Source organism: Paroedura picta, chromosome 16, assembly GCF_049243985.1.
Source record: "Paroedura picta isolate Pp20150507F chromosome 16, Ppicta_v3.0, whole genome shotgun sequence".
Taxonomy (NCBI): domain Eukaryota; kingdom Metazoa; phylum Chordata; class Lepidosauria; order Squamata; family Gekkonidae; genus Paroedura; species Paroedura picta.
In genome coordinates, this window is record NC_135384.1 from 5,881,839 (window position 1) to 5,906,108 (window position 24,270).

General features: G+C 51.8%; 4 protein-coding genes across 15 annotated transcripts; 2 read left to right on the forward strand and 2 right to left on the reverse strand.

Annotated features, from left to right (window-relative positions):
- Window positions 1-1,320: 1,320 nt before the first annotated feature.
- On the forward strand, window positions 1,321-8,359 carry LOC143826115 (ras-related protein Rab-35-like). 2 transcript variants are annotated; one of them, XM_077314751.1, is made up of 7 exons: window positions 1,321-1,747; window positions 2,578-2,799; window positions 4,781-4,831; window positions 5,368-5,491; window positions 5,737-5,861; window positions 6,641-6,765; window positions 7,141-8,359. In XM_077314751.1, the coding sequence occupies exons 2-7, from the start codon at window positions 2,745-2,747 to the stop codon at window positions 7,267-7,269; spliced, it is 609 nt and encodes a 202-aa protein (XP_077170866.1). In that variant the 5' UTR covers window positions 1,321-1,747; window positions 2,578-2,744; the 3' UTR covers window positions 7,270-8,359. The 2 variants fall into 2 exon arrangements, with proteins under 2 accessions (XP_077170866.1, XP_077170865.1); XM_077314750.1 differs by having other exon boundaries at window positions 1,321-2,799.
- Window positions 8,360-8,676: 317 nt separating this feature from the next.
- On the reverse strand, window positions 8,677-12,660 carry HCFC1R1 (host cell factor C1 regulator 1). Of its 9 annotated transcripts, none has more exons than XM_077314713.1 (6): window positions 12,488-12,660; window positions 10,928-11,121; window positions 10,471-10,521; window positions 9,746-9,910; window positions 9,479-9,638; window positions 8,677-9,375 (listed from the first exon to the last, which is right to left on the reverse strand). In XM_077314713.1, exons 2-6 carry the CDS (start codon window positions 11,119-11,121, stop codon window positions 9,181-9,183), a joined length of 765 nt encoding a protein of 254 aa, XP_077170828.1. In that variant the 5' UTR covers window positions 12,488-12,660; the 3' UTR covers window positions 8,677-9,180. The 9 variants fall into 9 exon arrangements, with proteins under 9 accessions (XP_077170828.1, XP_077170835.1, XP_077170832.1 ...); XM_077314720.1 differs by having other exon boundaries at window positions 9,465-9,638; window positions 12,488-12,659; XM_077314717.1 differs by having other exon boundaries at window positions 12,478-12,633.
- THOC6 (THO complex subunit 6) lies at window positions 12,244-18,999 on the forward strand. 3 transcript variants are annotated; one of them, XM_077314675.1, is made up of 14 exons: window positions 12,291-12,423; window positions 13,779-13,894; window positions 13,988-14,052; window positions 14,369-14,472; window positions 14,563-14,600; window positions 14,704-14,752; window positions 14,840-14,911; window positions 15,186-15,288; window positions 15,930-15,979; window positions 16,665-16,727; window positions 17,153-17,263; window positions 17,464-17,592; window positions 17,802-17,901; window positions 17,968-18,999. In XM_077314675.1, exons 2-13 carry the CDS (start codon window positions 13,779-13,781, stop codon window positions 17,883-17,885), a joined length of 984 nt encoding a protein of 327 aa, XP_077170790.1. In that variant the 5' UTR covers window positions 12,291-12,423; the 3' UTR covers window positions 17,886-17,901; window positions 17,968-18,999. The 3 variants fall into 3 exon arrangements, with proteins under 3 accessions (XP_077170792.1, XP_077170790.1, XP_077170791.1); XM_077314676.1 differs by having other exon boundaries at window positions 17,972-18,999; XM_077314677.1 differs by lacking the exon at window positions 17,968-18,999 and having other exon boundaries at window positions 12,244-12,375; window positions 17,802-17,954.
- LOC143826051 (uncharacterized) lies at window positions 18,961-23,565 on the reverse strand. Its single transcript, XM_077314599.1, has 7 exons — window positions 22,784-23,565; window positions 22,575-22,656; window positions 22,398-22,421; window positions 22,167-22,229; window positions 20,985-21,249; window positions 20,235-20,385; window positions 18,961-19,676 (listed from the first exon to the last, which is right to left on the reverse strand). Exons 1-7 carry the CDS (start codon window positions 23,273-23,275, stop codon window positions 19,239-19,241), a joined length of 1,515 nt encoding a protein of 504 aa, XP_077170714.1. The 5' UTR covers window positions 23,276-23,565; the 3' UTR covers window positions 18,961-19,238.
- Between the last annotated feature and the right edge of the window lie 705 nt (window positions 23,566-24,270).

Consider the following 24,270-nt stretch of genomic DNA (forward strand, 5'->3'; position numbering starts at 1 on the left):
CTGCTAAAAATCCAACAGGAAAAGCTTTCTCCAGCACTGTGCCGCCATGCAGGGGAAAGCTACGCCATGTGAATGACTGCCTGCTGTGCCGATGTTAAACACATGGGAGACCCAGCTACCCCCAAATTTAAAAAAATCAGTGCTTTCAGAGCCATCCTGAGTTCCTTCCTAAAAACTTTTAGTTATCCCTGGGGACCCTTCTTTCTCTCCCACTGAGACCAATCCCCTTGGTACGCTGGTTCTTCAGCCTTCTTGGATGCTCTGCACAGTTTAGTATGGTGCATATTTACTCAGAGTTCAACAGGGATTCCTACACAGCGGCATTCTTATGGAAGGCTACCAAGGAGTAAAGATGTGTATAACTGTGGAGCCAGCATGGTGTAGGGCAGGGGTAGTCAAACTGCGGCCCTCCTGATGTCCAAATGCTGGCAGGGGCTCCTGGGAATTGTAGTCCATGGACATCTGGAGGGCCGCAGTTTGACTACCCCTGGTGTAGGGGTTAGAGCAGGGACTGGCTATTGAAGAGCTGCTTCCACAGCAACTCCCACCACAGCATAAGGATCTTACCCAGCGTGACCAAAGCAGTGCATTATGCCAAACAATAATTGTAAATCGTTTTAAAAGGCAACCTGTTAAAACACGGCTAACAGTGCTTCTGCCCGAAATGTTACAGAGTCACCAAGAGAGTTCTGATGAACCCAACTCCCCACCTGGAGGCAGATCTCTCTCCACCAGCAGGGAAATGGCAAACCTATTCTTGGCATAGCCTACCTCGCAAGGTGGTTGTGCACACAAAACAGAAGGGCCGAGAATGATGCTGTTGGCTGAGCCACCAGTCCCCATTGGGTAGAAAAGGGAGAGTATAAATGCCTAAACATATAGATGGATAAAACGCTTGTAGCTGTTAATAAAGTGACTTTTTGTAGTGTTCCTTGCAATGAAGCTTTAGCCTCCGATCCTATGGACATGTTTTTCTTGGCAGGATTAAACAGGAAATGGTATTTAAACACACAAACAAGCCACTGTTTAAAGGAAATTGAAACATACAGAGTCACTATAATCGCCACAGTTTAAAGGCTCTTGAAACACACCCAGTCAATTTAACCAAGCCACCATTTACAGGCTATTGAAACAAAAGTCACTTTAACCAAGTCACAGTTTAAAGGGCCCTGAAACACACAAGAAGCCCCTTTAACCGAGCCACCCTCTCGCCCCGCCCACCCTTCTTCGCCCCGCCCGGTCGCCAAGCACCGCCCATTATAGCCAAGCCCCGCCCCGCGCTGCCCAGCTGCTTCGCATCGCGCCTTGGCGTGCCGTCGGCCCGGGCTGCCGGGAGAGGCGGTGGCCGCAGCCGAGGGGAGGAGGAGGGAAGAGGAGGAGGAGGAGGAGGAAGGCGCCGCGGCCAGCAGCAGCAGCAGCAGCAGGAGGGCGAGGCCGGGCCGGCGGTCAGCTGATCCAGGCCAGCGTCCGGCGGGGCGAGAGGACCAGAGGGCAGCGCCCGGCTGCAGCGGCGGCAAGACCCGCGGAGCGCTCCCCTGCCTGCCCGCCTCCGACCCCCAGCGGTCATGCAGCCCGCCCCGCGCCTCCCGCGCCCGTGTCCTCCCCTCGCCCCGGCGCGCCGCTGACTCCCGTCCGGCTCTCCTGCCGCAGTCGACTCGCAAGGGCGTCCCTGCGCGGGGGTCTCGCTCCGGGGAAGGTCTGCGGGGCCGGATCCCCCTTCTCTTGCGCCTCCCGCCTCCCTCTCCTGGTAGGGAAAGTTTCCGTCCAATTCGCATCGGCCCCTTCCCCTTGTTGCAAAGTATTTGGGGAGGCAGCCTTTTGGGGAGGGGGGCCTCGGGTTCCTCCCCAGAGCTTCTGGCTGCTTTCAGTCCTGATTTCCGCTTTTGTTTCCCCCTCCCCTTCACTCCTTTGGGAAGCGAATCAAAATTTCGGATTTGGGGACCGGAGTGTTCACGTTTCTGCCTCGAATGCTAGCCCTGAAGCCCAAATCCTCTCTTGGTTTGTTGAAGGCAGCCCTCCCACCCCAAGTTCCCTTTGGGTCCTCTCCTCCTGGATTTCGTTCGCTTCCTCTCCAGGAGACCTTAAGTCTCCCACTCCCCTTGGCCTTCCACACTAGTCAGCTTTGAATTTCGGGGAAGTCCTCTTTCGGGAAGCGACGTCAACATCAGTCCACCCCCCCCCCTCCATCCACCTATTGGAAGAGTCAAGATTTTGGGTCAACTGGAGAGGGGTCTTCTCCGTCTGAGAGGGACTCGTTGATTTCGACACCACCTCATTTCGGCTGTACTCTGCAGCTTCCTGGCATTGTGGAAAGGAATTCTCTTGGCACGCAGATGTGTGTGACTGTTTCCACGCATTCGATGCCTGTGTCTTTCTAATTTTAAGGACGCAAAAGCATCTGGAAGACACGCCGTGTAACCCGTTCCCCAGAACTGGGGACAGGGGCCAACCTCCCAGAAATATTCCCCTTTCGTGTTTTCCGAGGCGTCCTCTTGAAGGGGGCAAGGAAGGGTCTTGCGTAGACGGTTGTGCTCCACAGGAGCTTGCCTTCAAACAACCTTTGGGGGATCTTTATAGGAGAGCGCCCTTACCGGCCATGGGACTTTGAGGCTGAGCCGATTTCCCACTGGCAAATGTGAGAGTGGTGGAGAATCTCTGGCAGGAAGGAAGGAAGGAAGGAAAGAGAGTGAGCAGGCAGGCGTGCGACAGAGACCGGGAGGAGGAGGAGCCGACCCAACACATGAATGGCTGCCAAAGATTATGACCACTTGTTCAAACTGCTCATCATCGGGGACTCTGGTAAGATCCATCACGGTCTCTCCTCCTTCCTCGGTTTCACTGTTTCCACTCTACCCTGTCCTTCTGTCTCTCTTAATTTTCTCGTTCTTAGTCGTTCAGGCCTACTGCCCTCTGGTAATATTCATGCCCTTTATTTAAAGCAACAAAACTCATTTCTTCATCCCCACCCCACCGCTGGTGACATTTAATCTCCTTCTCCAATTCCGCTTGCTTCCTGTTTTCCCCTTTATGGCTGTGCTTGGTTTTCTCCAGACCCTCTCCAAACCTCGTTCTTATTCATTCTGTAAAGAGTTCTTCCTTAAAAATTTTTTTGGAGGTGTGATTTTAAGATCCCCCCCCTCCCACCGTAGGAACCTACTTCTTGTTTTTCTCTTCTGTGTCTGCTGACGTTTCCAGGCCAGCTCTGTGAGAAAATCCGATGTCGCTTCTGATGTTCAGGGTTATCGAAAAGAATCGACAGAGCTTTCTTTTATCAGCCTGGCCCTTCTGTCTCGTTCTTTTAAGTTTCTGCTCCATGCAATGTCTGGAGGTCATGCTGAACTGAAGGATGGATTTTGATTTTGGATAGGCTGGAGAAAATGCAGGTTGTGAGTGTCCTTCATTGTGCAGGGGGTTGGACTAGATGACCCTGGAGGTCCCTTCCAACTCTAGGATTCTAGGTCGTTTTGTTCCCCACATCGTGGTTGTGCTAGAGTGGAGCCTTCCCAGTGTGAGGTTCTTCATCAGCCAAGAAAGGAAACTTTCTTCAAAAGACACCCAGGATTCTCTGGGCCTGGTTGTGCCAACCTGTGTTGTGTGGCCTGTCAGCCTTCAAGAACAACCTTTTGGGACAGGGAAATGGTCCTTGTCAGTTCCGTAAGCAGGTCCCATTTTACTCCAGGGGTAGCCAAACTGTGGCACTCCAGATGTCCACGAACTACGATTCCCACGAGTCCCTGCCAGCATAATGCAGAATGCTGGTAGGGGCTCATGGGAATTGTAGTCCATGGACATCTGGAATACCACAGTTTGGACATCCCTGCTCTAAAGCCAACAGGCGTTCATGCCGTTGACATTTTAATTGCTTCAAGTTTTAGAAACGTTTTCCCTCATGGTCATTTGAACCCGGCCAGTTCTGGTCAAAACCCCATTTTCTGGGTTACTAGGGGAAAGGTGGCTTCTTTCAGAGGGCCGGGAGTTCCCATTGGCCATGATTTCCCCATCATGCTTCACAAAAAAAAGAAAAAATTAAGAGTTGGTTCGTCAATGGTAAACAAGTTGAGGATGGCACCTCTGCCATTGGACCCCCACATGTAGCTATTATTTGTGAGACTGGGATGTTTCAAGGGCCTCATGGTGTCACAGTATGTGCGTGCCGATCAGCACAGCCAAGAAAGATGCGCATGGCTTTCTCTTTCAGAGGGAGGGGGGGGGAGAGATGTTGCACCCATGAGGCTGCGCCTGCTTGTGCGTCCAAGCTAGTCCCGCATTTTGGGACAAGAAGACTTCATGCCTTAGTGTAGGGGCTCATGGGTCCATGGACATCTGGAGAGCCACCATTTGGCCATCCCCACCATAGCATGAGCTTGTGATCCTGGAGACATGCATTTACTCCCACCCTTCCCTGGGCGACTAGCCCTGCCCCAAAGAGCGGTTTGCAAGCCGCCGGGTTTTGCCAACTTGAACTTGTGGATGCTTCATATTTCTCAAAACTCGCCTCGCTTCCTCCCAACGATCGTGTTTGGTGAGGTGACCGCGGTGCCCTGCAGGATTTTATTCCGGCTATACAATGAGGTGTGACGATAGGGTCACAATGGCTGTCAGTGGGTGTGGCTGTTCTTGAGCAAACTTCCTGGGACCGGGCGTGTTTGTTTTGGGTGGGGAGCCTCTGTCTGCAGGAAGGGTTGTCTTGGCAGATGGAAGGGGGCCAGGGCTGAATCGACACTTCTCGATAATGCTCAGTCTCTAATCTGCAGCCTTTTCTTCTTTTCCCTCTGCCCAGGGGTTGGGAAAAGCAGCCTCCTGCTCCGCTTTGCAGATAATACTTTTTCTGGTAAGTACCCACTCTCCGTCTTCTTGCTCGCCGGACGGTTGTCCTGCTCTCAGACCAGCAGGAATCCTGACTCCCAAACCGCCAACCCGGACATCCCAACATGATTGCTGTGCAGGCCACTCAAAGCCAACCAGGGTAGCTTGTCTTGCTAGACCAGACTGCCTCAACTAGGGTTTTGTGACGGCCCGAGAGGGGTTTCCCGAGTGGGTGGGATTTAATTAATTTTCTAATATATTTTTAAATGTGTTAAGCATTTATGGGTGATATGGCCATCTATGTCGACTTGCCTACCTCTCCCAAAATGGCCAGTGATGGGCCAGGAGGGGGTCGGAAGGGCAGGGCCTTGGGTGGGCATATAAAAAACCAGCTCCACTTCTTCCTTTCCTCTTTATTGCTCTTTAGTAGCTTGTGTCAACATTTACCGTTTCACCTTTTGTTACCTGGAATACTTCTCTGTCTCATCGCCAAGCCCTTATCCTGCACTTCACTCCTCTGGTTCCGCCGTCTTCTCACCCCTATTCTGCCTCTCCCCCTAGGCAGCTACATCACCACCATTGGGGTGGACTTCAAAATCCGGACACTGATGGTAAACGGAGAGCGGGTGAAACTGCAGATCTGGGACACGGCGGGACAGGAACGCTTCCGGACCATCACCTCCACGTGAGCCTGGGACAGAGCCTGGTTACCTTGGGCATTTAGGGAGGATGGGTGGTCACCACAGATTCTGATACCTGAAGAAAGCGGTCGGGGTGAGAAAGCCCAGGGGCATGGGGAGAAACGAGGCAGCTGGAATCCCAAGTTTCTCCAGGGGAGAATGAAGCGGTGGTGGCTGGGAGTTCCAGAGTGAGGACATTAACGCTGGCCTTTGGGTCCTCTCCTGTGGTCTCTCCTTCCCCTGGAGGCAGGTACTACCGCAACACTCACGGCGTCATCATTGTTTATGACGTGACCAACCCAGAGTCCTTTGTCAACGTCAAGCGCTGGCTGCACGAGATTGGGCAGAACTGTGACAGCGTCTGCAAGATCCTGGGTGAGTGGATCACAGAGCGTAACCTTTCCTTTCATCTCTTGCGGAGGGCGTCGGTTAGGCCGTCTGCTTGGGCTTCAGCTGAGCACAATCAGGTGCTGGAGACTTTCTACGTATCGGCTGCTCTCAATTGCTCTCATTCCTGCGTCTGGCCTGTGGGAGGAGGGGGTGGGGTGTTGGGTGCAACAACAGAATTTGGGTGGTGTGGATTGGGGGTTTCGCACCTCAGAGGATGTAAGGCCCAGATCTGTTTAAACAGCCAAAATCAAACCGGTCTCTGGCTACCTAACTGTGTGGACAGCATCTTCTGCAGGAATCATAGAGTTGGAAGGGACCTCCAGGGTCATTTAGTCCAACTCCTTGCAGAATGCAGGAAACTCACAGCTACCTGCCCATCCACAGTGACCCTAATTCCATGGCCAGATGAGGCCTCCCCTTAAAAAACCCAGAATTCCTGGCATCCCAGCAGGCCCCAAGACTCAGCCTTTTTAAGGGAAAGGGTGAACTTATTTAGACCAGATTGATGGGAAGTGTCTTTATTGCTCCCTGATACAAATCTACATAATCAGGTTAAGATGCTGGAGGATAGAGTACGGTCATGGTCAACTGAGGGGACCATGTGTGGTAAACCCTTCACCTGAAAACCCTTCACCTGAAAAAATCTGCAGATGTTGGGATGCAATCCTGGTTTGTGTGTTAAACTAAAATCACTGCAGCGCCCCGTGGGAGTTTTTCATTCGCATTTTTTGTCCTGTTTTTTTCCTTTTCTCCCTGATGTGCAGTGGGCAACAAATGTGAAGACCCATCCCGGAAGCAGGTGGACACAGCTGACGCCCGGCGGTTTAGTGAACAGATGGGAGTGCGACTCTTTGAGACGAGCGCTAAGGAGAACCTCAACGTAGAAGAGGTATTCAGCGCTGGCAGGAGATTGGGGGTGTTTAGGTGACCTTCTTGAGTGCTTGAACAAGATGCTTGTTGGTCCACCTGAGGGGGAGCTGTGCTTGGGAGAAGCTAAGCCCCTCTTCTCCATTGTTGTGGTTAAGAGCAGGGGCCTCTAACTTGGAGAGCTGGGTTTTATTCCCTCCTCCTCCTCCACAAGCAGCCTGCTGGGTGACCTTAGGCTAGTCAGTTCTCTCTGAGCTCTCTCAGCCCCACCTACTTCACAGGGTGTCTGTTGTGGGGAGAGGAAGGGAAGGCCATTGTAAGCCACTCGGAGACTCCTTTGGGCAGTGAAACGTGGGGCATGAAAACCAACTCTTCCTCTTCTCCTCCCCTTCCCCAGATGTTCAATGCCATCACAGCCATGGTGCTACGGACCAAACAGGAAAACCTGGCGCGACTCCAACAGCAAAACGAGGTTGTCAAAATCAACAAGCCCAAGAAGAAACCGTCAGTCAAGAAATGCTGCTGAAATGGGAGGGGGTGGACTTCTGTCTTTTCACCCTCTGCTCCAAATTCCAAACAAGGACTGGACACTATGCGTGGGGACAGTAAAACATTTTGGTGGGTGGGTGGGTATCTGGGGAGGAGGGATCTGGAAGAGAACTGCAGTCTCTCCATGGTTGTTGGGACGAAGATTCAGAGAAGTCCTGAAATCCCTCCTTGCTGGTGTGTGTGTGGGGGAAGCTGCCTGTAGAAACAGGGCTGGGGTAGATTGAGGAGCATTAAAAGGTCCTGCTGAAGCAAATGGAAAACTCTGCTAAAAGCTAATGAGGCCTTCCAAAACCGCACCAGAATGGCCTGTAGACTCCTCCCCCCATGCACTCCCCCCTTGCCCCCTTGTTCAATCACTAGGAATAGGAGTTGGAAAACAAGGTGGACCTAAATCTCTGAGAAAGTTCTCTGCTTTCTAGGCTCACTTGCAGCTTAATGAGGTGTTAAGAGTAAAGAGAATTTAAGGAAGACGTCTCATCATTTCACCCAACAACAGTGGGCATTCCCCCCCAATCCCCTTTTGTTTGTTCAGTTAAGTCCCAGGAGGGGAAGACAGCGCTTGGTCCCAAGAAGATGGGATGGGATGCATTCCCCTCCTCTTGGTCCATGGGATAGGATCTTTCATCTCTTCTTCACTCCCTGCATACGCTGGGGATTTAAGAGAAAAGCTGTGTATTAATGACCAACAGGACTGGGGCTGAACAAGGGTCTACGGGCTTGGCCTGTAGGGACCAGCTGGTCAGTCCAGCTCTCTCCCCACCCCTTTCCCATAACTCAACACTGTGTGGGGCTCATTGTGTGAGAAGATGGTTGGAGTTGCAGTTCTCTACCTTGCAGCCTCCAAGCTGCGTGGGTGTGACGGAGGGGCAGCCTGGCCTCTCCCCCAGCCGTTTTAGGCAGGGCCCCTCTGTGCAATAAGTTTTGCTTCTTATTTTATATACACATAAATGAATTATGTATAGAATAAACTTTTTTTGGTTTAACAACCCCCCACTCTCCCTGCTAATGGCATTAAACTTGGTTAAGGAAGACACCACTATTCAATAAAGGAGCATTTAGATACGAAACCGACTCAGATTCTTTTATTTTCCCTGAGATGGGGAAAAGTTTTGAGTCCAGCGGCACCTTTAAGATAGACAAGCTTTTATTCAAGGTATAAGTTTTTTGGGTGCACGCAGATATGCTGGCAGGGGCTCATAGGAATTGTGGTCCATGGACACAGAGAGCGCCACCGTTTGGATACTCCTGCCTTAGATATGTTTGTTGGTTTTAAAGGGTGCCACTGGACTCTTTTGTTCTTCTGCTTCGTACCAACACAGCTGCCTGCTTGAATCTTTCCCCAAGGTCTTGAGGTCTTGGTGCCAGTGAGAGATTCACTCTGGAGTTCAGGTTAAAAGGCTCTTTTTATTGTTAGTCCAGTTGCCATACAGGTGTGATTACAAGGATAAAAGAAAGGACCACCTTGATTTCCCTGCATGGGCAGTGTACAAATGGGCTGTGGGGTTTGCGCGTTAAGTCCCAAGCACCTTTAAGTGCCCCCTTGTCAATGACTGGCCCTAACAGCCGGACCTCATTGCAGCTTGGAAGGGAGACCACCACGGAAGACAGCGGGAAACCACCACCTCTGATCTCTCGCTCCGAAAACCCCACGAATTAGAGCTTTGTAAGGTTGCCCTGGTTGCAACTCAAGGGCACACTATGGCCTTACCTTCGATTCCTATCAGGAAACAAACAAACAAAAAAACAATTCAAATGGTTGTCCACAATTTACATCTGGAGGCGGATCCAACTACTGCAGTTTACTTCAACGTTGAGTATTGCTAAAGGAGAGTCAAACATTTAGGGTAAAACATGTAAGGCTGGAGAACAGGGCCGTCGGCTGAAAGTCTTAACGGGCCAGCCAGTAAGACGAAATCGGTGAGGGATGGAAGCTCATATTTCCATTTCTTCTTGTGTCGCCCCTGTTTCCTGCTGAAGTTGTATGGAAGCGCCCAAAGAAGATGGGGGAGCCGTCAGTGTCCGGATGGTGGGCAGCACAGAGTTCCCAGGAGGGCTCCAGAGGACAACTTCTGTGCAAGGGTTCCTTTGAGAAGGGAAGAGGGTGGTGATTATGGATACAAGTAATTCATTCTGCACTGCCTCCCTTAACCCCCTATCCAAAGTTCAACTTACAGAGACAGCAGTACCTCTTCAGGTATAAGGCTGACCCCTCCGAGTGGCCCTTGCAAGAAGGAAGGAAGCGTCCGTAGAGGGCAGTCCGGCATAAGGAATTCCCCATCCACAACCACGTTGCCCCACTCGTTTTCCTCTTCCGTGGCTGCTTCGTTTACGCTATCTTGAGACAGCCTGGAAGACAGACCGCAAACCACACAAGCTTAAGCACCGTTATTCACGTTCCCCAATCACGTTGTAAAATGTTCTAAAACACCAAAGCCGCAGCAGTCTTGTCTAACCTGCGCTGCAGTTCTTTAAGTCGTGCGTAGGCCTGCTGCCACTCGGGGTCTTCCTCACGGACTGGGAAGCCGTTGGAACTGTACATGTGATCGCTGTCCAGGCTGAGGGAGTTAAAGCGGGCGGCCATCTTGTCCTCTGAGAGGAACTGCTTGGAACTGGGTTCCCTGTTGAGGCAAGGAGAGAGTGAAGGCAAGTGGCCAAAAATTTAAGGGTACATTTATACAGCCCGTCACGCTTCAGCATGTTACTACAAAATGATGGATTCTGCAGTACGGTTTGGCATTCTGTGCTATGCTTGGACCCTCCTGGTGCTCTGTCACGTCCGTATGAAGCAGGGCAGCGAGAGCTCAACATATCCGGTATCTGAGGAGAGGCTGCATGCCCTCAATTCCCATGAAGCAGAGTTCATAGCACCCCAAAGAATATGAGACAGCCAACTGAGTTCAATATATATGCCAAGATACCTTTAGTGGAGGCAGCTTGTTCCCTACAGAATTGTCAAGACTGAACACATGCTAGGAAAACAGTAAAACCTAATTCCAGAGGGGAATGCTTTGTATTTTGCTAGCTAAAGCACCACTGGGAAGGAAGATCCAAATCCTCCAGTTCGAACTTGCATACACAAGGAGGAAACAAGATTATGAGGCTCTCGCGCCTTTTATGACGCTCCCATCATGCACTGCACCAGCTCACGTATTTGCCCTTCAGCTTCCCCCACACTTACTGGTCTCTGTCCTCCAGGTGGCGTTTGAAAGCATGGGATGCAGGCCGGCAGCTAAAACAAGAGGTTTAAAGTTACACTTGAGGCCAAAAATGCCACATCCTTGTTTCTTTGGTCCACCAGTGTTAGTTTCAGTCGAAGCTGTCATGTTTCCCAAGCACAGCAGCCCTTCTAAGGCCTTTTCAGCCTGTGACCACATTTTTATCACACCTTAGTCTACCACAAGATGAAGAACAATGTTCAGTTGGGTGTTCTTTAACTTCAGTCTCTTCTCTTGTTTTCAGGGCTATTCGGCTAGCAAAGTGGGAAAGGCCCAGAACTGTGGGTTTCTTCCTTCAGTGTAATCTTGGAAGCACCCAATGGCAGCTATGCTTGTGAATAATGGCAGCCCCACACTCTCCCACATCCCCTTCCCACTTTCCCCAATAGAAATCACCCCCAAGTGAAAAAGCATTCTCACCGGGACCGCTGGGTACCAAGGGCACTTGCCAGCATGTGGTTTGGCCGCGTCCGTGGCATTCTGCGTGGCATCTCTCGTTGCAATTCAGAGGCTCTGCTCTGGATCCAGCTCACAGTCTGACTTAGAAAGGAGCGGGGCAAGGGGTGGCTGGAAGGCAGCACCATAGGTGGCTGCTGGCAGGCTGTGGGATCCATCTATAGGGGGAAAGTCAACAAAAAGGTTAAACGGATGCTCCTCTCCAATACAAGGTCCAACTGTGATTCACTTGGCTGTGCTGCACAAGGAGGGCAGCTTTGCTGGCTGAAGTTTTACTGATCACAGCACGTTTGAAGGTTACCTTAAAGGTGGCTCAGGGAATCTCAGCTAGCGTTATGAGCCAACGGAGATGGCTTAAGTCATTGTTTTTCTGTGCCAGGGAGCCCTTTCTACATCGACTGATCCACAGAGGAGCCCCTAACAAATTTGTCATAGAACCCCCGTGTACCAGAGAAGATGTGGGGAAGGAAACCATCATGTACCCAGCTGCTCCCTGTGAACGGAGGACATGGTTTACTGTCTCCTACAACTGCACACTTTTGCGGGGTGCAGGAAGCTGCCTTTCAACAAATATTACAGATCTTTTTATTAAGCCATTCCAAATTCTGTCTGAAAACCACTGCATTTGATCTAAGGCTCAGAACCTACACTGGCTTCCTTTGGGGCACACAATTGCAGGGCCTGCCTTTGCCCTGGGAAGCCTGAGCTTTGCTATCTACGAGATGGCTCCCTTCCCTGTCCCCTATCAGGATCTCTACCCATCTGCTGAAAAAAGCCAGGATTGCCAAACCCAAACAGAGAGGGCGGATTGTTCCTCGCAAGCCTCCTTTTCCAACCAACACCCCAGCAAATGTTTATTTAAAACAATGAGCCCCTGCGTTTGTCATTGTTACCTGCCCTGAGCCAACCGGGAAGGGCGGGCTATAAAAATAAAGTTACTATTATTATTATTTTGCTGCAGTCCAAAGCTGCTTGCAGCCCTGTTATTTTCGTCTGGGGCCCCACTGTGTGTAACTAGGGCAGTCATGCTCTGGGGCCAGGTTAAGCCTCTGCTTTCTGCCCCCGGGCATGTAAAAGGAGCCTGGATAATTCCCATAATCCTCAGCACCTGCCAAGGCAATCCAGGCCAAAACAAATTGCCTTGACCTGGATTCTGCCTGGCCTAAGCCAAGGCCAGGAGGGGCATCCCAGCAAGCTTTGCGCCTGCGGGTAGCTATTTCAGGCCGCCCCCATGATGCCTTGCGGCACCCACGCCCACGCTAAGCGGCGCCCGACATGCTTTGCGCCGAGCCGCCGCGCTGAGGGCGGGGCTACCGTACCGGAAGGGGCGGGCGTATCTCTCCGGGGGCCGGATACCCCACCAACCCTTTCCACGTGCGGGGGGTTGCGCAAGGAACGCGACGCCAGCGACGGTCAGTGGAAACGGGCGCGGACGGGGTTCAGGACGAGGAGGGGTCGCGGTAAGGTCTGAGCATGCGCACAAATAAGCGGACGGGGGTTTCTCCGCCCCCCACCTGCCCTTACTGTCGGGAGAGAATTTCTGTCGCCTCCTGCCTGTTCTGTTAGTTCCCGGATGTAGGAGGAGAAACCCCGGATGGAGAACGCGGCTGTCCCTCGGCACGTGACATCGGGCGGCGCGGGTTGCGCCGGGAAACGTCCCCGTTAGGGAGCCTTTCTATGCCGGCGACTGCGAATCCCATCGTGCCTTGCGCTATCACGTACCTGGGTTCGCACGTCCGGAAGCCGCTGAGGCTCTTGGGTGTTGTAGTCATTTACAGGCATGGGACTAGAAAGTGGCATTACAAGGATTAATGGAAAGATAAATAGACAGACACTCGCTTGTTTTAATATGGTTTTAATGTCATATCTCTTATATGTAGTAAGGTTTTTGTATCTTATCCATATTTCAATTATTATCGTTTGCTATTCACTTTTAAAGCTCTCGGCTATATTGCTTAGTTGGTGAAATTGACTGAATAAATCTATCGACCAGCCGTTCCTGCAGTGGAGTGCAGCCAGCCAAAGAATTCTTGGCAACTAGTTACATTCATTTCAAATGGGATTGCCGAGCCTGGAAATGCCCAGCTTCCTGTTTTGAGCCAAATGCTGGCTCTGCTTTCAGGTTATTTTCATGAGTCTCTATAAGTACAATCGCTGAGAGGTCCGGGGTTCTAGTGCAGGTAGGGATGCCAGCCTCCAGGTGGGACCTGGCGATCCCCTGGAATTGCAGCTCCTCTCTAGGGCATGCAAAATCTGGAGCAAGTGGGTGCCTTGGAGAGTGGACTGTACGTTGTTGTATCCTACTGAGGCCCCTGTCCTCCCCTGGCACCACCCCCAAATCTCCAGGAGTATCTCAGTGTGAATCTGGCAGCCGTGCCCTCACATCCCTCGCCCAGTGGTCAGAAGGGGCCTGGAAACCCTGACTGCACATGGCATGTAAATCCACACACGGGCACAGCTTTCATCTCCCATTAACTGCTTATCTAAGCATTAAGGGTTGGTGAGTGCTCAAGATTTACTGTTGTAAGATTAAAATTATGTTATGCATTCAAAAAGCAAACTAATATGGTCAGATCAACTCCATCGGGACGTGAGGGTTTTCCACAGTCTGTCTTTTCTGTGCCCGCTGGACGTTACCCAGCATGCAGTGTAGTTAGCAGCGCCAGTCTGGACCAAATCCACATCCATCTCCCGATTAATCACAGCAGTTATTTTGCTTGTGCCCAGTTGAAAATTCTCCTTGGAGTCTAAAAACCTGGTGTGATTCAGCAAGGCCAATCTTGGCATGACTCCCTCTCTTTGCTCCTCTCACTAGATGGATATTCAGCGCTCCCTTGAGCTACTGCACATGACCGTCTATTCTCAGTGCATCTCTCCTTGTGGCAAATATTTAGCGGCTGGGAACAACTTTGGAGAAATTGGCGTCTTCAGGTAATCCGCAAGCCCTCTGTTTAGACTCGGCCTCTTGTGTTTCTTCAGCTCCCCGTCCAGCTTTTCTTACGCCTCGTCTTTCTTTCCTCCCAGCCTCTCATCAGCACTGAGTTCAGAGGCCAAGGAAGAGAGCAAGAAGCCTGTGGTATCCTTTGCAGGTAGGTGATGCGTCAGATGATGCGCAAAGAGCTCCCAGGATGCATTGCACTTGCTTATCCCAACCTGGCTACTTGCTAGACTGCCCCTCCACTAAAGCTTTCTAGTCTGAACAGCCCTGATTAGCTGAATCTTGTGAAAACTCAGAAGCTAAAAAGAGCTGGCCGTGATAAGCCCTTGGATGGAAGACTCTGGGTGCTGTGCAGTAGAAGGCAATGGCTGGGCTGTGCTCAGTGATGTCAAAGGGCGGATATCCCAGGATGCACTTAGCCCTTCATGCTAATTCCAACCTTGAAACACGGTTGCTTCTTCCCACAGCCCACGATGGTCCCATCTACGCTATGGTCTCCACTGACCGGCAGCTACTGAGCGCTGGTAACGGTGAAGTCAAGGCCTGGAACTGGAGTGAAATTGTGAAGAAGGTACGGAAGTGTCCCTTGTTCCCACCCCCTCTGCCCACCTCATTTCTCTTATGGTGGTGGTGATAATTCCTTTTTTGTCTTGTCCTCTAGGGCTGCAAGGAAGCCTGGAGCAAGAGGCCGACTTACGGGTAGAGCCCCACTTTCCTCTTTCCTTTGCATCCCAACTTCCTTTCTTCTCTCCCTCTCCCATAGATGCAGGTTGAAATTTCTATCCTCTGCTTTCCTCCCCAGGAACAGCCTGGAGGTGCCAGAAATCAACAGCCTTCAGCTCAACCTCAAGGTAAGGGCACAGTGAAATTGAGTGGGACAGCTTGGTTGCCCTCAGTTCTTTGGTGCTCACAATCACTGTCCCCCCCCTTTCTTCCAGGATAATAGTCTTCTAATGGCTGGGGGAGACTGTGCTATCCACATGATGGATTTGGAGTCTGGAACTTTTACCGTGAGTCCTCTGCCTGTCCCTGCAGCTGTTCAGATCTAAAGGGATTCATGCACGGCACTTTCTCCTTGAATAGTTCAAAAACCGAACAAATGCCCCTAACCCCAAATCCTTCCCCCACCACTGAATTTTTTTTTGCCAGTTGGTTTCTTGGGGGGGGGGGGGAGTTGTGCACTTGCAGAATGGGTGTGTGTTGACAGTTTCTTAGCAGGATTGAGCAATCTCTGCAGAGCTGGTCTTTTGTATCATCTCTGCTTTTGTCTTGGCTCCAACACAGTCTGAGTATCGGGGCCACACCGATTACATTCACTGCCTGGCGCTTCGGGATCAGCTTCGAGAATGTCTGTCGGGGAGCGAGGACGGCACCGTCCGCCTCTGGGGTGAGGACCTGTGACCTCTATGTTCTCTCTGGCGTTTTCTCTCTTCACATCTGGGCTGTGCTGTGCCGTCGTAGCAGTTTTGGGTGGCCCTGCTCGATGCCCAGCCTCTGAAGGAAGTTCAGTCTTTGTACTCATGAGGCACGGCCTTTCAAACAGTGGCCCCCTGCACCGACCGGTTTGTGACTCTGCAGGAGTTTAGGAAAGATGTGCAAGGCCTGCTGAGAGTTGTCTGAATTTAGCTTGCTGCCTTGTTATCTGGCTAATTAGCACTAGTAACGTTAGCACTCCATTAGCTTTCCGTTTTTAAATTTTGCTGGCAGTTCAGATGTACTCTTTGCGATTATATTGCAAGCTTCTTTAGAGGGTTGGAAAAAACACGAAAGATTGTCTTTGGGTTGCCTTGAGTTCCCACCAAGGAGAAAAGTAGGATATAAATAAAAGGGCATGCAAAATCTGGATAACTTTCCCAGAATGCTCTGGGAGCAATTGCAAATATCCTGCCTCTCCCTGCACTGCCCATCTTTGAGTATGACATTGGAAGGGAAGTTCCTACAAGGCTTTGGCCTCCTTGGTGGGTTGCGGCTGGTAGAGGTGGTTGACTGGGCACTGGCTTCACCTGTGGATCTCTCTTCTGTCTACAGATTTGCGAGCGGAAGGTCAAGTGCAGTGCATTGAAGTGCATAAGTACGAGGTATGGGGGGGGGGCTCTGGTTCCTTTTCTCAGCCCTTGTCTTGAGCTGTCTCCTTCTACTTCAAAGAACACAAAAGGCTCAGCTCTTAGTTGCCCCCCCTCCCCCCCAGTTGTCTTTGTGTCCTTTTTCGCTCACTCATTTGCTTTCGGCCTTCTGACTACACAGGGGTGGCCAAACTGTGCCTCTCAGGATGTTTATGGACTACAGTTCCCATGAACCCCCGTCAACTGGCCACGCTGGCCGGGAATCATGATAATTGTAGTCCATAAATATCTGGAGAGCTGCAGTTTGGCCATCCCTGGCCTACGACAATTTCTGGAGGTCCCACAACGGAAAAGTTCCTCTGGCCGCCCAGCTCACTTCCGCCTGCGGGAGGCAAACCGAGAAGGAGCCTGACCAGCTCAGAGGCTCTCTTTGTTGAGAACAGGTGACCCTTCAAATGACAACTCTTAAATTACGCCTCTCTCCAAAGAATAAAAAGCATTGTTGGTATACAACTTTAAATCTGCATTTCAAAAGGTGTGGGAACAGTAGACTCCTGCACGATTCAAGTCGCATCTAACCGGAGCAAAATAGGGCTCAGGGCCAAGGGTACCTTCCGCATTTCTGGCCGGGCTCTTACCGGATCACTCAGCAGTGCTCCCGCTGCCTTCGGCTTCTAAGGTTTACCTCCCCTCCCCCTAGGAATGCAGCCGGCCACAGAACGGGAAGTGGATCCGTTGCCTGGCGACAGACTCCGACTGGATGGTGAGTGTCTCCCTTTCTGCTGTTGAATGAAAATTGTGAGATTTCCAAAGGTGCCCTCGTCTGGGGGGTACCAAACATGGGGGTTCCCAGCATTCTGTGGGCTTAAACCAGCCCTTCTCCAGTTTTTTACCGTTGAGAAACCCCTGAAAGATTCTTCAGGTTTCAAGAAACCCCAGAAGTAGTGTGATTGTGCAGAATAGGGTTAGGAAGCAGAGCTGTGTCCATGCCCACCTGGGTCCCCTCCCCTTCCCACCCCCTCCAGGCTTTTGAAACTGAAATAAGGCAGGAAGTTTGAGTGAGCAGCAGTGAATGAGTCTTCCTGCGTAACCAGAGGGGACAACGGGGCCGCTGGGAATGTCCCATTGCAAAGCAGTTGTGGGTGCCCCGCGGGGTCTCTGATCCCTTCCCTGTTCCTTCTTCCCCAGGTGTGTGGCGGGGGTCCAGCCCTCACTCTTTGGCACCTTCGGTCGGTCACACCCACCACAGTCTTCCCCTTGCCGCAGTGTCAGCAGCAGGCCATGTTCTACCAGGACCTGGTGAGTGGTCTGCCTTTGGGAAGGTCTTTCCCCTCCTTTCCTGCTGCATCTTCCCTCCCTCCCTCTTGATCTCTGCATGCAATGAATAAAAGAAGCAGCCGCTGGCTTGTTTCCTTTGCTCCTTCTCTCCCGTGCTGGGAGTTGCCGTCTTCTCCTCTTGAACCGAGTCTCCTGTCCCCATTCCAAAATGTCTTCCGCAGATCCTTTCCGCTGGCCACAGCCCGGCCATCAACCATCTACAGATCAGCGGGGAAGTGAAGGCCCAGATTCCCTGCGTCCCCCGGTGCATCCACTCTCTTTCCATCAACGAGCATTCGCCAGAGCACAAGGTACCTGCTGGCCGAGGAGAGGAAGCACGGAGGCCTCTCAAGCTTGGAGGCTAGATTTCTGCAGGGCAGAGGGCTCTGGATGAGAGCTTCTGGAGGCAGAACTGGCCTCTAAGAGAGCTGCAGGAAATACAATTGGAAGCAGCACAGCAGAGGGCCAGGGAATCCCACACTCCCCTCATTCACCCCCATCCCCTGCTCTCTACCGACAGGTGCTCACCGCAGCTGGAAGCAGCCACCGGATCGATGTCTTCACCAACTTCAGTTACCGGGCCTTTTCCCTCGCGTTCGCCTAGTCTGTCTCCTGTTGCTTCCCTCTCTCTCTCTCTCTCTCTCTCTCTCTCTCTCTCTCTCTCTCTCTCTCTCTCTCTCTCTCTCTCTCTCTCTCTCTCTCTCTCTTTCTGGGGAGCAGATTTCATACGACTAGGGTGCCAGAGAAATTCAGCCCGTATACAAGAGGGGTGGCCAAACTGTGGCTCTCCTGCGGCAGGGGCTCATGGGAATTGTAGTGCATGGACATCTGGAGAGCTACAATTTAACCACCCCTGCTGCATAAGTTGCACCCAGAATGGCCTCCCCTTCTGCAGTTGGCAGTGCAGAATTTTTGAGCTCTGGGGTAGAGCAGCCGTTTTCTGCTCACTCTAGCCTGCAGTTTAGCAATCTTGCGTTGAATTCCCTTGCCCTCTTCTGCTGATTGGTCACGTGTGAGGTCTAGGTATGAAGGGAGCTGGACACGTAGACCAGCATCTGGACAGTACAGTAGCAGCGGGAGGGATATTTGCCTCTCCCTTCAGTGCTGGTTGGAGGAATATACGGCTCTCAGCATGTATCTCCAATCCGGTTTTCACTGCCTGTTCCCAGACGTTACAAACCATGGAACATCCCTTTCCAGAGCACAGAGGCCTGAAGGTATGCAGTTAATCAGGATTAGGGAACGTGTTTTTCTCCCAAGCCTTGATAACGCTCCTTTCCCAGGATTCTTATTTCAAAAGAACCTGAGCTCTTAGAAATTCATGGCATCTTGACTTCCAAGAAGGGGAATAAATTCCAGCACTATCTCCCCCAAGTATGGATAATCTGGATGGTCTGAATAAGGCCAGGTCTTTTCTCTACTCCATCTTCCTCCCTCCCTCCCTCCCTCCCTCCCTCCCTCCCTTCCTTCCTTCCTTCCTTCCTTCCTTCCTTCCTTCCTTCCTTCCTTCCTTCCTTCCTTCCTTCCTTTCTCTCTCTCCCCCTCCCCTCCCCTCCCTCCTTTTGTTTTTACATTCCAACCTTGTGTTCAATTGCTTTCAATATTAAATACCTCCTGGAGCGTCGTGAGCATGCTCCGTTATCACTGTGTACTGTAGAAAGCAATGCACTGCATCTGTCTCAGCTGAAATGCCAATACAAGCAACTTTTATTGTGTGATTGATGTGTTTTCAATGCGCCAAGAGGTGGCAGCAAGAGCGCCGGAGAATCTCACCGTCTGAAAGTCCCGTGTCTGGTCTCTGCTCCAGTGGCTCCCTGCACGGTGTCGAGCTTTTTCTTCTCTAGCCAAGAGGGCCAGAATCCTCTCAAAGAAAACAGCATGGCCCTTGAAACTACGGGAGAGCCAGCCCCAGAAAGGCTGCTTCTGAACTTTCGAACAAGCACAGTCGCTCAGACTCCTAAGCCTCTGCTCGGGAGTCCAGCCCCAATCCTTCACCCACTTCCGCCTCCTCATACAGGTGCTCCTCCTCCAACCTCTTAAGCTCCTTCAGATCTTCCCGGTGCTTTTCCTGAAACTCCCAGAGTGCCGCCATCTTCTCAGAGCCTTCGCTGACGCCGTGGGCCCCTGCCCGGCCATCCAGAAGCAGATACCCCGCTGTGTCAGCCAGCATCGCTTCTGCTTCATGGCAGAGGACCTGCAAAGCTAAGGGCCCGTAGACGGCAGGACTGGATTGGTAGCGCTTGCATAAAAGGTTGACGGTCCGCAGGAAGTAGTGAGGGAGGTGGCTTTTTGCCAGGGCGTGCGTGAGGATCCTCAGGAGATTCTGCACTGAGGAGAGCAGCGTTTCCCAGTGGGCCTTCAGGGGGTAGATTTCACAGCACCACAGCAGAAGGGTCTGGGGGGGGAAATGGAGGGGAGGGGAGACATGAACCAGATCCCACAGTCAACGCTGGCAGGGTAAGCCCCGCAACTTCTAAACATGCAAGTGGAGTTTAGGAGGCTTCTATATCTGTGATGGTGGCCCTGTTTATCGTCTGGAATGTGTGGAGAAGGGGTAGTCAAACTGCGGTCCTCCAGATGTCCATGAACTACAATCCCCAGAAGCCCCTGCCAGCATTGCTGGCAGGGGCTTCTGGGAATTGTAGTCCATGGACATCTGGAGGACCGCAGTTTGACTACCCCTGGTGTGGAGCATAGCCAAGAGATCCTCAGATTGTCCGGGAGCCAGGCAAAGGACGTTCAGAGATGGTTAGCCCTTACCTACCTCCGTATCCTGACCCCCAGCATTTCTTGGAAGAACTCTATCCTAATTCTTGGAGGTCTCCCATCTAAATACTGGGCAGGATTGGCCCTGCTTAGCTTCTGAGAGCTGACGAGATGGGACTCGCCTGGGCTATCCAGGTCAAGGCTATTTTAGCAGAAAGAGGCAAATGGGCTTGCCTGGTAGACTCACCTTGAGGTGGTAGGACGACAAGAGTTTGCCGTATTCCGGCGTCCATCTTGTATTGTTGGCAAACTTCAGCAATCTCAGAGCTGCCCGCCTTTGTCCCCCATCTGCATCCAAGTCCTTCAGGAGGACTGTCTCGGCATGGCTGAATGAGAGCCTGGCAGAGAGAGAGAGAGAGAGAGAGAGAGGGATGGGTTGTGGGCCTCCTTCCTTCTCTGTCCTGTTCCTCTAGTTTAGGGGTGGCCTGGAGGGGGTGGAAAGGGAAGGGGTTTTACAACAAGCTACTGAAATGAGTAAGGATTTAAAATTGATTCACTTTTATCTGAATAGATTCAGGTGGGCAGCCATGTTGGTCTGAAGCAGCAGGAGAAAGTTTGCATCCAGGGGCATCTTTAAGGCCAGCCAAGTTTCATTCAAGGTATAATGCACAATTCTTTAGATATCTGAAGGAAGTGTACATGCACACGCAAGCTTATACTTCGGGTAAGACTTGGTTGGGCTCAAAGGTGCCCCTGGACACAAGCTTTTGTTATTTTCATCTGAGTGAAACTTGCACCAAAAGAATCCTTTCAAGTCAGATGTTCAAAAGCAAAACACCAAGAGCCAAAAAGCAACGTTTGAATGCTGAAAGAATACGGGGTTCTGTTTTCTCTGCCAGATTGTCTTTCTCTTCAGCCTTTCTCTTCAGTGATCACCTCCCCTGCCCACCCACCCCCCCCAGCTTCCCAATCCGTCTCCCTAAATCAACCTCCTTACCTCCAAAATCCACCCTTGGCCACCAGCTCTGGCCCGACCTCCTGCAGAACTGCCACTTTCCGGAGGAAGCTTCTCTTCTCATCGGTCAGGTCCCCGCCCCACCAGTCGGAGAGGTGGGCCAGGTCTTCCCGCAGCCACTGGTTGGAGAGCTTGATGGCCCCTTGGATGGCTGGCACCAGCTTCACGGCCACGGCTTCGGGCCCCGCAAGGAAGGACAGCTGGATGGCAGGACTGGCCGGATGCAAGGCCTCCAGCTGGGCGTTCTCTAGGAAAATGGGACAGTCACACCAGGAAGGAGCAGCAAGGGGACCTGGGTGCATTTTTAAGCATTCTTCCCTGCTTTTCTGTGTGGATGGTGGCGGGGACGTTCCTGGTGGCAGGGCCTAAAACAGAAAGGGAGGGGTCATAGCTCAAGGGCAGAACACCTGCTTGGGAGGCAGAAGGTCCCTGGTTCAAGCCCAGCATCTCCCATGAAGGATCAGTTTGTGAGTGAGACGAAGACCTCGGAGCCCTAGGAGAGCTGCTGGGGGGTTGGGGTTAAGAGAGGCGGCCTTTAATCTGGAGAGCTGGGTTTGATTCCCCATTCCTCCAGTTTTCTCTGAGCTCTCTCAGCCCCACCTACCTCGCAGGGTGTCTGTTGTGGGGGGAGGAGGGGTAGCCGATCACGAGCCACTCAGAGACTCCTTCAGAAAGTAAATAATAGCAACCCCCCCAGCTCTTTGTTTAGAGTCGACAGGAGTCTGATTCAGTATAACGGGTAATCAACCTGTGGTCCTCCAGATGTCCATGGACTACAATTCCCACGAGCCCCTGCCAGCATTTGCTGGCAGGGGCTCATGGGAGTTGTAGTCCATGGACATCTGGAGGACCACAGGTTGACTACCCCTGCAGCATAAGACAACTTCATGTGTAGCAGGGGTAGCCAAAATAGTTCTCCAGATGTCCAGGAACTACAGTTCCCATGAGCCCTTGCCAGCCCTGCCAGCAAGGAGGGGCCCCAAGTGGGCATGTGCCCAGCTATGCCGCCCAGCCATATTCTGCATGATCTTGGGTTTCTCAAAGCATGAAGAGTGTTTCAGGAGTTTCTCAACAATAAAAAAAGTTGAGAAAGGCTGGACTGGAGAAAGGCTTGCAAAGATTCTCAACCGCTCACTGGAAGATGATTTCCATGTACAAACTCACGTCTCGTCCAGGGGGTGATGGTGGGCACTTTCGGGGGACGCAGCCTTCGTTTGAAAACAGGATCTAACAAAAGAAAACCAGCATCATGCTATAACGTAGACTGGGTTGATGCTTAATGTGGACTGTAAAAATCCCCAAAGGAGGAACGGGCACCTGGGGACCTCCCCAAACTGGTTTCTTATCCCGGGTGGTGATGGGGGTGACATCTCTTAAAAATCTCTTTACACTTACCATTTTGCAGAGGGTGCGAGTACGCTGGGAGAGGCATAAAAGAGAAAGGAGAGAAAGTGTATGTATGTACATATGTAAACCGCCATGAGCCTTTGAGAGTGGCGGTCAATAAATTTAATAAATAAGTAAATAATGCCACCATGTGAGCCAAGGGATTTCTCCGCGGGGGGGATGTACCTGGATCCAAAGCAATCTCAACATAGCGGTGGAAGTCCTTCAGGGTTTGGCCAGGATCTAGGTTGTGGTGTTTGAGGCTTTCCTGGTGAAGAGAAGGGGAGGGAGTTTTGAAGGGTTCCTAAGGCAGGAGGGTGCAGCGTACCGACCTGCCAGGAGAACGTTTAGATGTTTTGCAGCACAACTGCCTGGCAGCAAGCCCTGGTGCCTACCTTGTACTCGTCCAGCTCCTCCAAGTCAATGTCCTCGTCCTCCAGCCACGCTTTTTGGTTATGGCAGTGGACTTCCACGTGCGCCTCTTCCACGGCCTCCAGATCCACGAGGATTTTCGTGCCCCAGTGGAACACGGGCACCCCGGCCTCGCGGAACATGTAGGTCGGGAGTCTCTGTTCGTAATGGCTCAGCTGTTTACCTAGGCCTCCACTCACCGGGGCCAGCGTCGGGTTAAATCTCACTGGGACGAGGAAGTCGAAATTGGCAGGACTGTCTTCTGGTTGGAGGTGAAGCCCTTCCCTGTAGCTCCCCACAAGGATGGGCTTCTGGGGGTACAACCCGCTGCTGGACTGATAAGCCCATTTCACGATTGAGTCCACCAGGGTGTCCACTGCAGAGAAGGCCTCTCCCACCCTCTGGTCCTCATCCCCAGACAGGAAGACGTGATTGGCGTAGAACTGCTGCAGATGTTTCTCTGGCTCCTCGCTCATTTTAGGGCTCTCCCAGAAAGCCTTCTGGTTCTCTCTGTTTTGTGTCTGGCTCGGCTGCTGCTTCACTTTCGCTTTCCCTCTAGGCCAAGCCCTCCCACCCAGCTGTTTCTTCACACAGAGAATCTTTGAGCTTTGCCGCCAGCTGCCTGGGAAAACTCAAGGAGGGAAGGGTTGGCCAAAACGCTCGGCTTGCGAGAGGCAAAGGAAAGGAACGGATTTTGAATCTTTCCACCCAGGCTGAATAATGCACTTTAGAAGGAGATTTCCCAGCTTTGCACAGGAAAGTCCAGCTGCAAAAGCACACGAAAAAGGCACCAAAAGAAACTTTGCCGCTACCCGAAGGAGTCGCAAAGCAGTTTACAAACAAAACACCTTTCTGAGGGTGCCTTCCAAGCTTTTCAGAAGTAGTCTGAATAGATCTGATCATTATGTACTACTTGGAGCATTGTTATTATGCCATGAAAGGTCGTTGAAATGTGAAGGTTGATTAGTATATATAATGTTTCTTGTTTATTAATAACATTTTATTATTTTAAAAAACAAAGAGAAATGCAGTGCAGGTTCCTGGGGCTGCACATTAAAGAGGACTGTTGTGGTCGCTTTAGTGCGCTGCTCAGATGGCTATTGGTCCAGAATACTTAGATGTAGAGAGAGTTCTCCCCTTTTGCTTTAAGAAAAAGGAATTCTGGTATTTGTCAGCCAACAGCTCTTCCTTCAGCATCCTGAATGCTATCGGAGGCCCAGCCCCACTTCCTGGCTAATTGCCAGGGTGGGAAACCCTTCCCCGAGCTCCTGCTCCCCCTGTCCCTTTAGTTCAGGGGTGGCCAAACTGTGGCTCTCCAGATGTCCAGGGACTACAATTCCCATGAGCCCCTGTCACAGTTTGGCCACCCCTGCTTTAGTTCTTTGTTAGAGATCAGCTGCCCGCAGCGGATGGGACGAGCACCCTTTCCCACCAGATGAGACCTCCTTGCAGGCCGAAGCTCACATGGCAC

Bases quoted from the DNA above. Each gene is read 5' to 3' on its own strand.
- LOC143826051 (XM_077314599.1), bottom strand. From the start codon at position 23,275: ATGAGCGAGGAGCCAGAGAAACATCTGCAGCAGTTCTACGCCAATCAC. The intron at 21,250-22,166 runs GTGAGTTTGTAC...CCATTTTCCTAG, and splicing joins CATCACCCCCTGGACGAGAC to AGAACGCCCAGCTGGAGGCC. The intron at 20,386-20,984 runs GTAAGGAGGTTG...TCTCTCTGCCAG, and splicing joins GCCAAGGGTGGATTTTGGAG to GCTCTCATTCAGCCATGCCG.
- THOC6 (XM_077314677.1), top strand. From the start codon at position 13,779: ATGGATATTCAGCGCTCCCTTGAGCTACTGCACATGACCGTCTATTCT. The intron at 14,473-14,562 runs GTACGGAAGTGT...CTTGTCCTCTAG, and splicing joins GGAGTGAAATTGTGAAGAAG to GGCTGCAAGGAAGCCTGGAG. The intron at 14,601-14,703 runs GTAGAGCCCCAC...TTTCCTCCCCAG, and splicing joins AGCAAGAGGCCGACTTACGG to GAACAGCCTGGAGGTGCCAG.
- LOC143826115 (XM_077314750.1), top strand. From the start codon at position 2,745: ATGGCTGCCAAAGATTATGACCACTTGTTCAAACTGCTCATCATCGGG. The intron at 2,800-4,780 runs GTAAGATCCATC...CCCTCTGCCCAG, and splicing joins GCTCATCATCGGGGACTCTG to GGGTTGGGAAAAGCAGCCTC. The intron at 6,766-7,140 runs GTATTCAGCGCT...CCCCTTCCCCAG, and splicing joins AGAACCTCAACGTAGAAGAG to ATGTTCAATGCCATCACAGC.
- HCFC1R1 (XM_077314713.1), bottom strand. From the start codon at position 11,121: ATGGATCCCACAGCCTGCCAGCAGCCACCTATGGTGCTGCCTTCCAGC. The intron at 9,911-10,470 runs GTAAGTGTGGGG...TTGCCTCAACAG, and splicing joins CACCTGGAGGACAGAGACCA to GGAACCCAGTTCCAAGCAGT. The intron at 9,376-9,478 runs GTACTGCTGTCT...CCCTTCTCAAAG, and splicing joins TCAGCCTTATACCTGAAGAG to GAACCCTTGCACAGAAGTTG.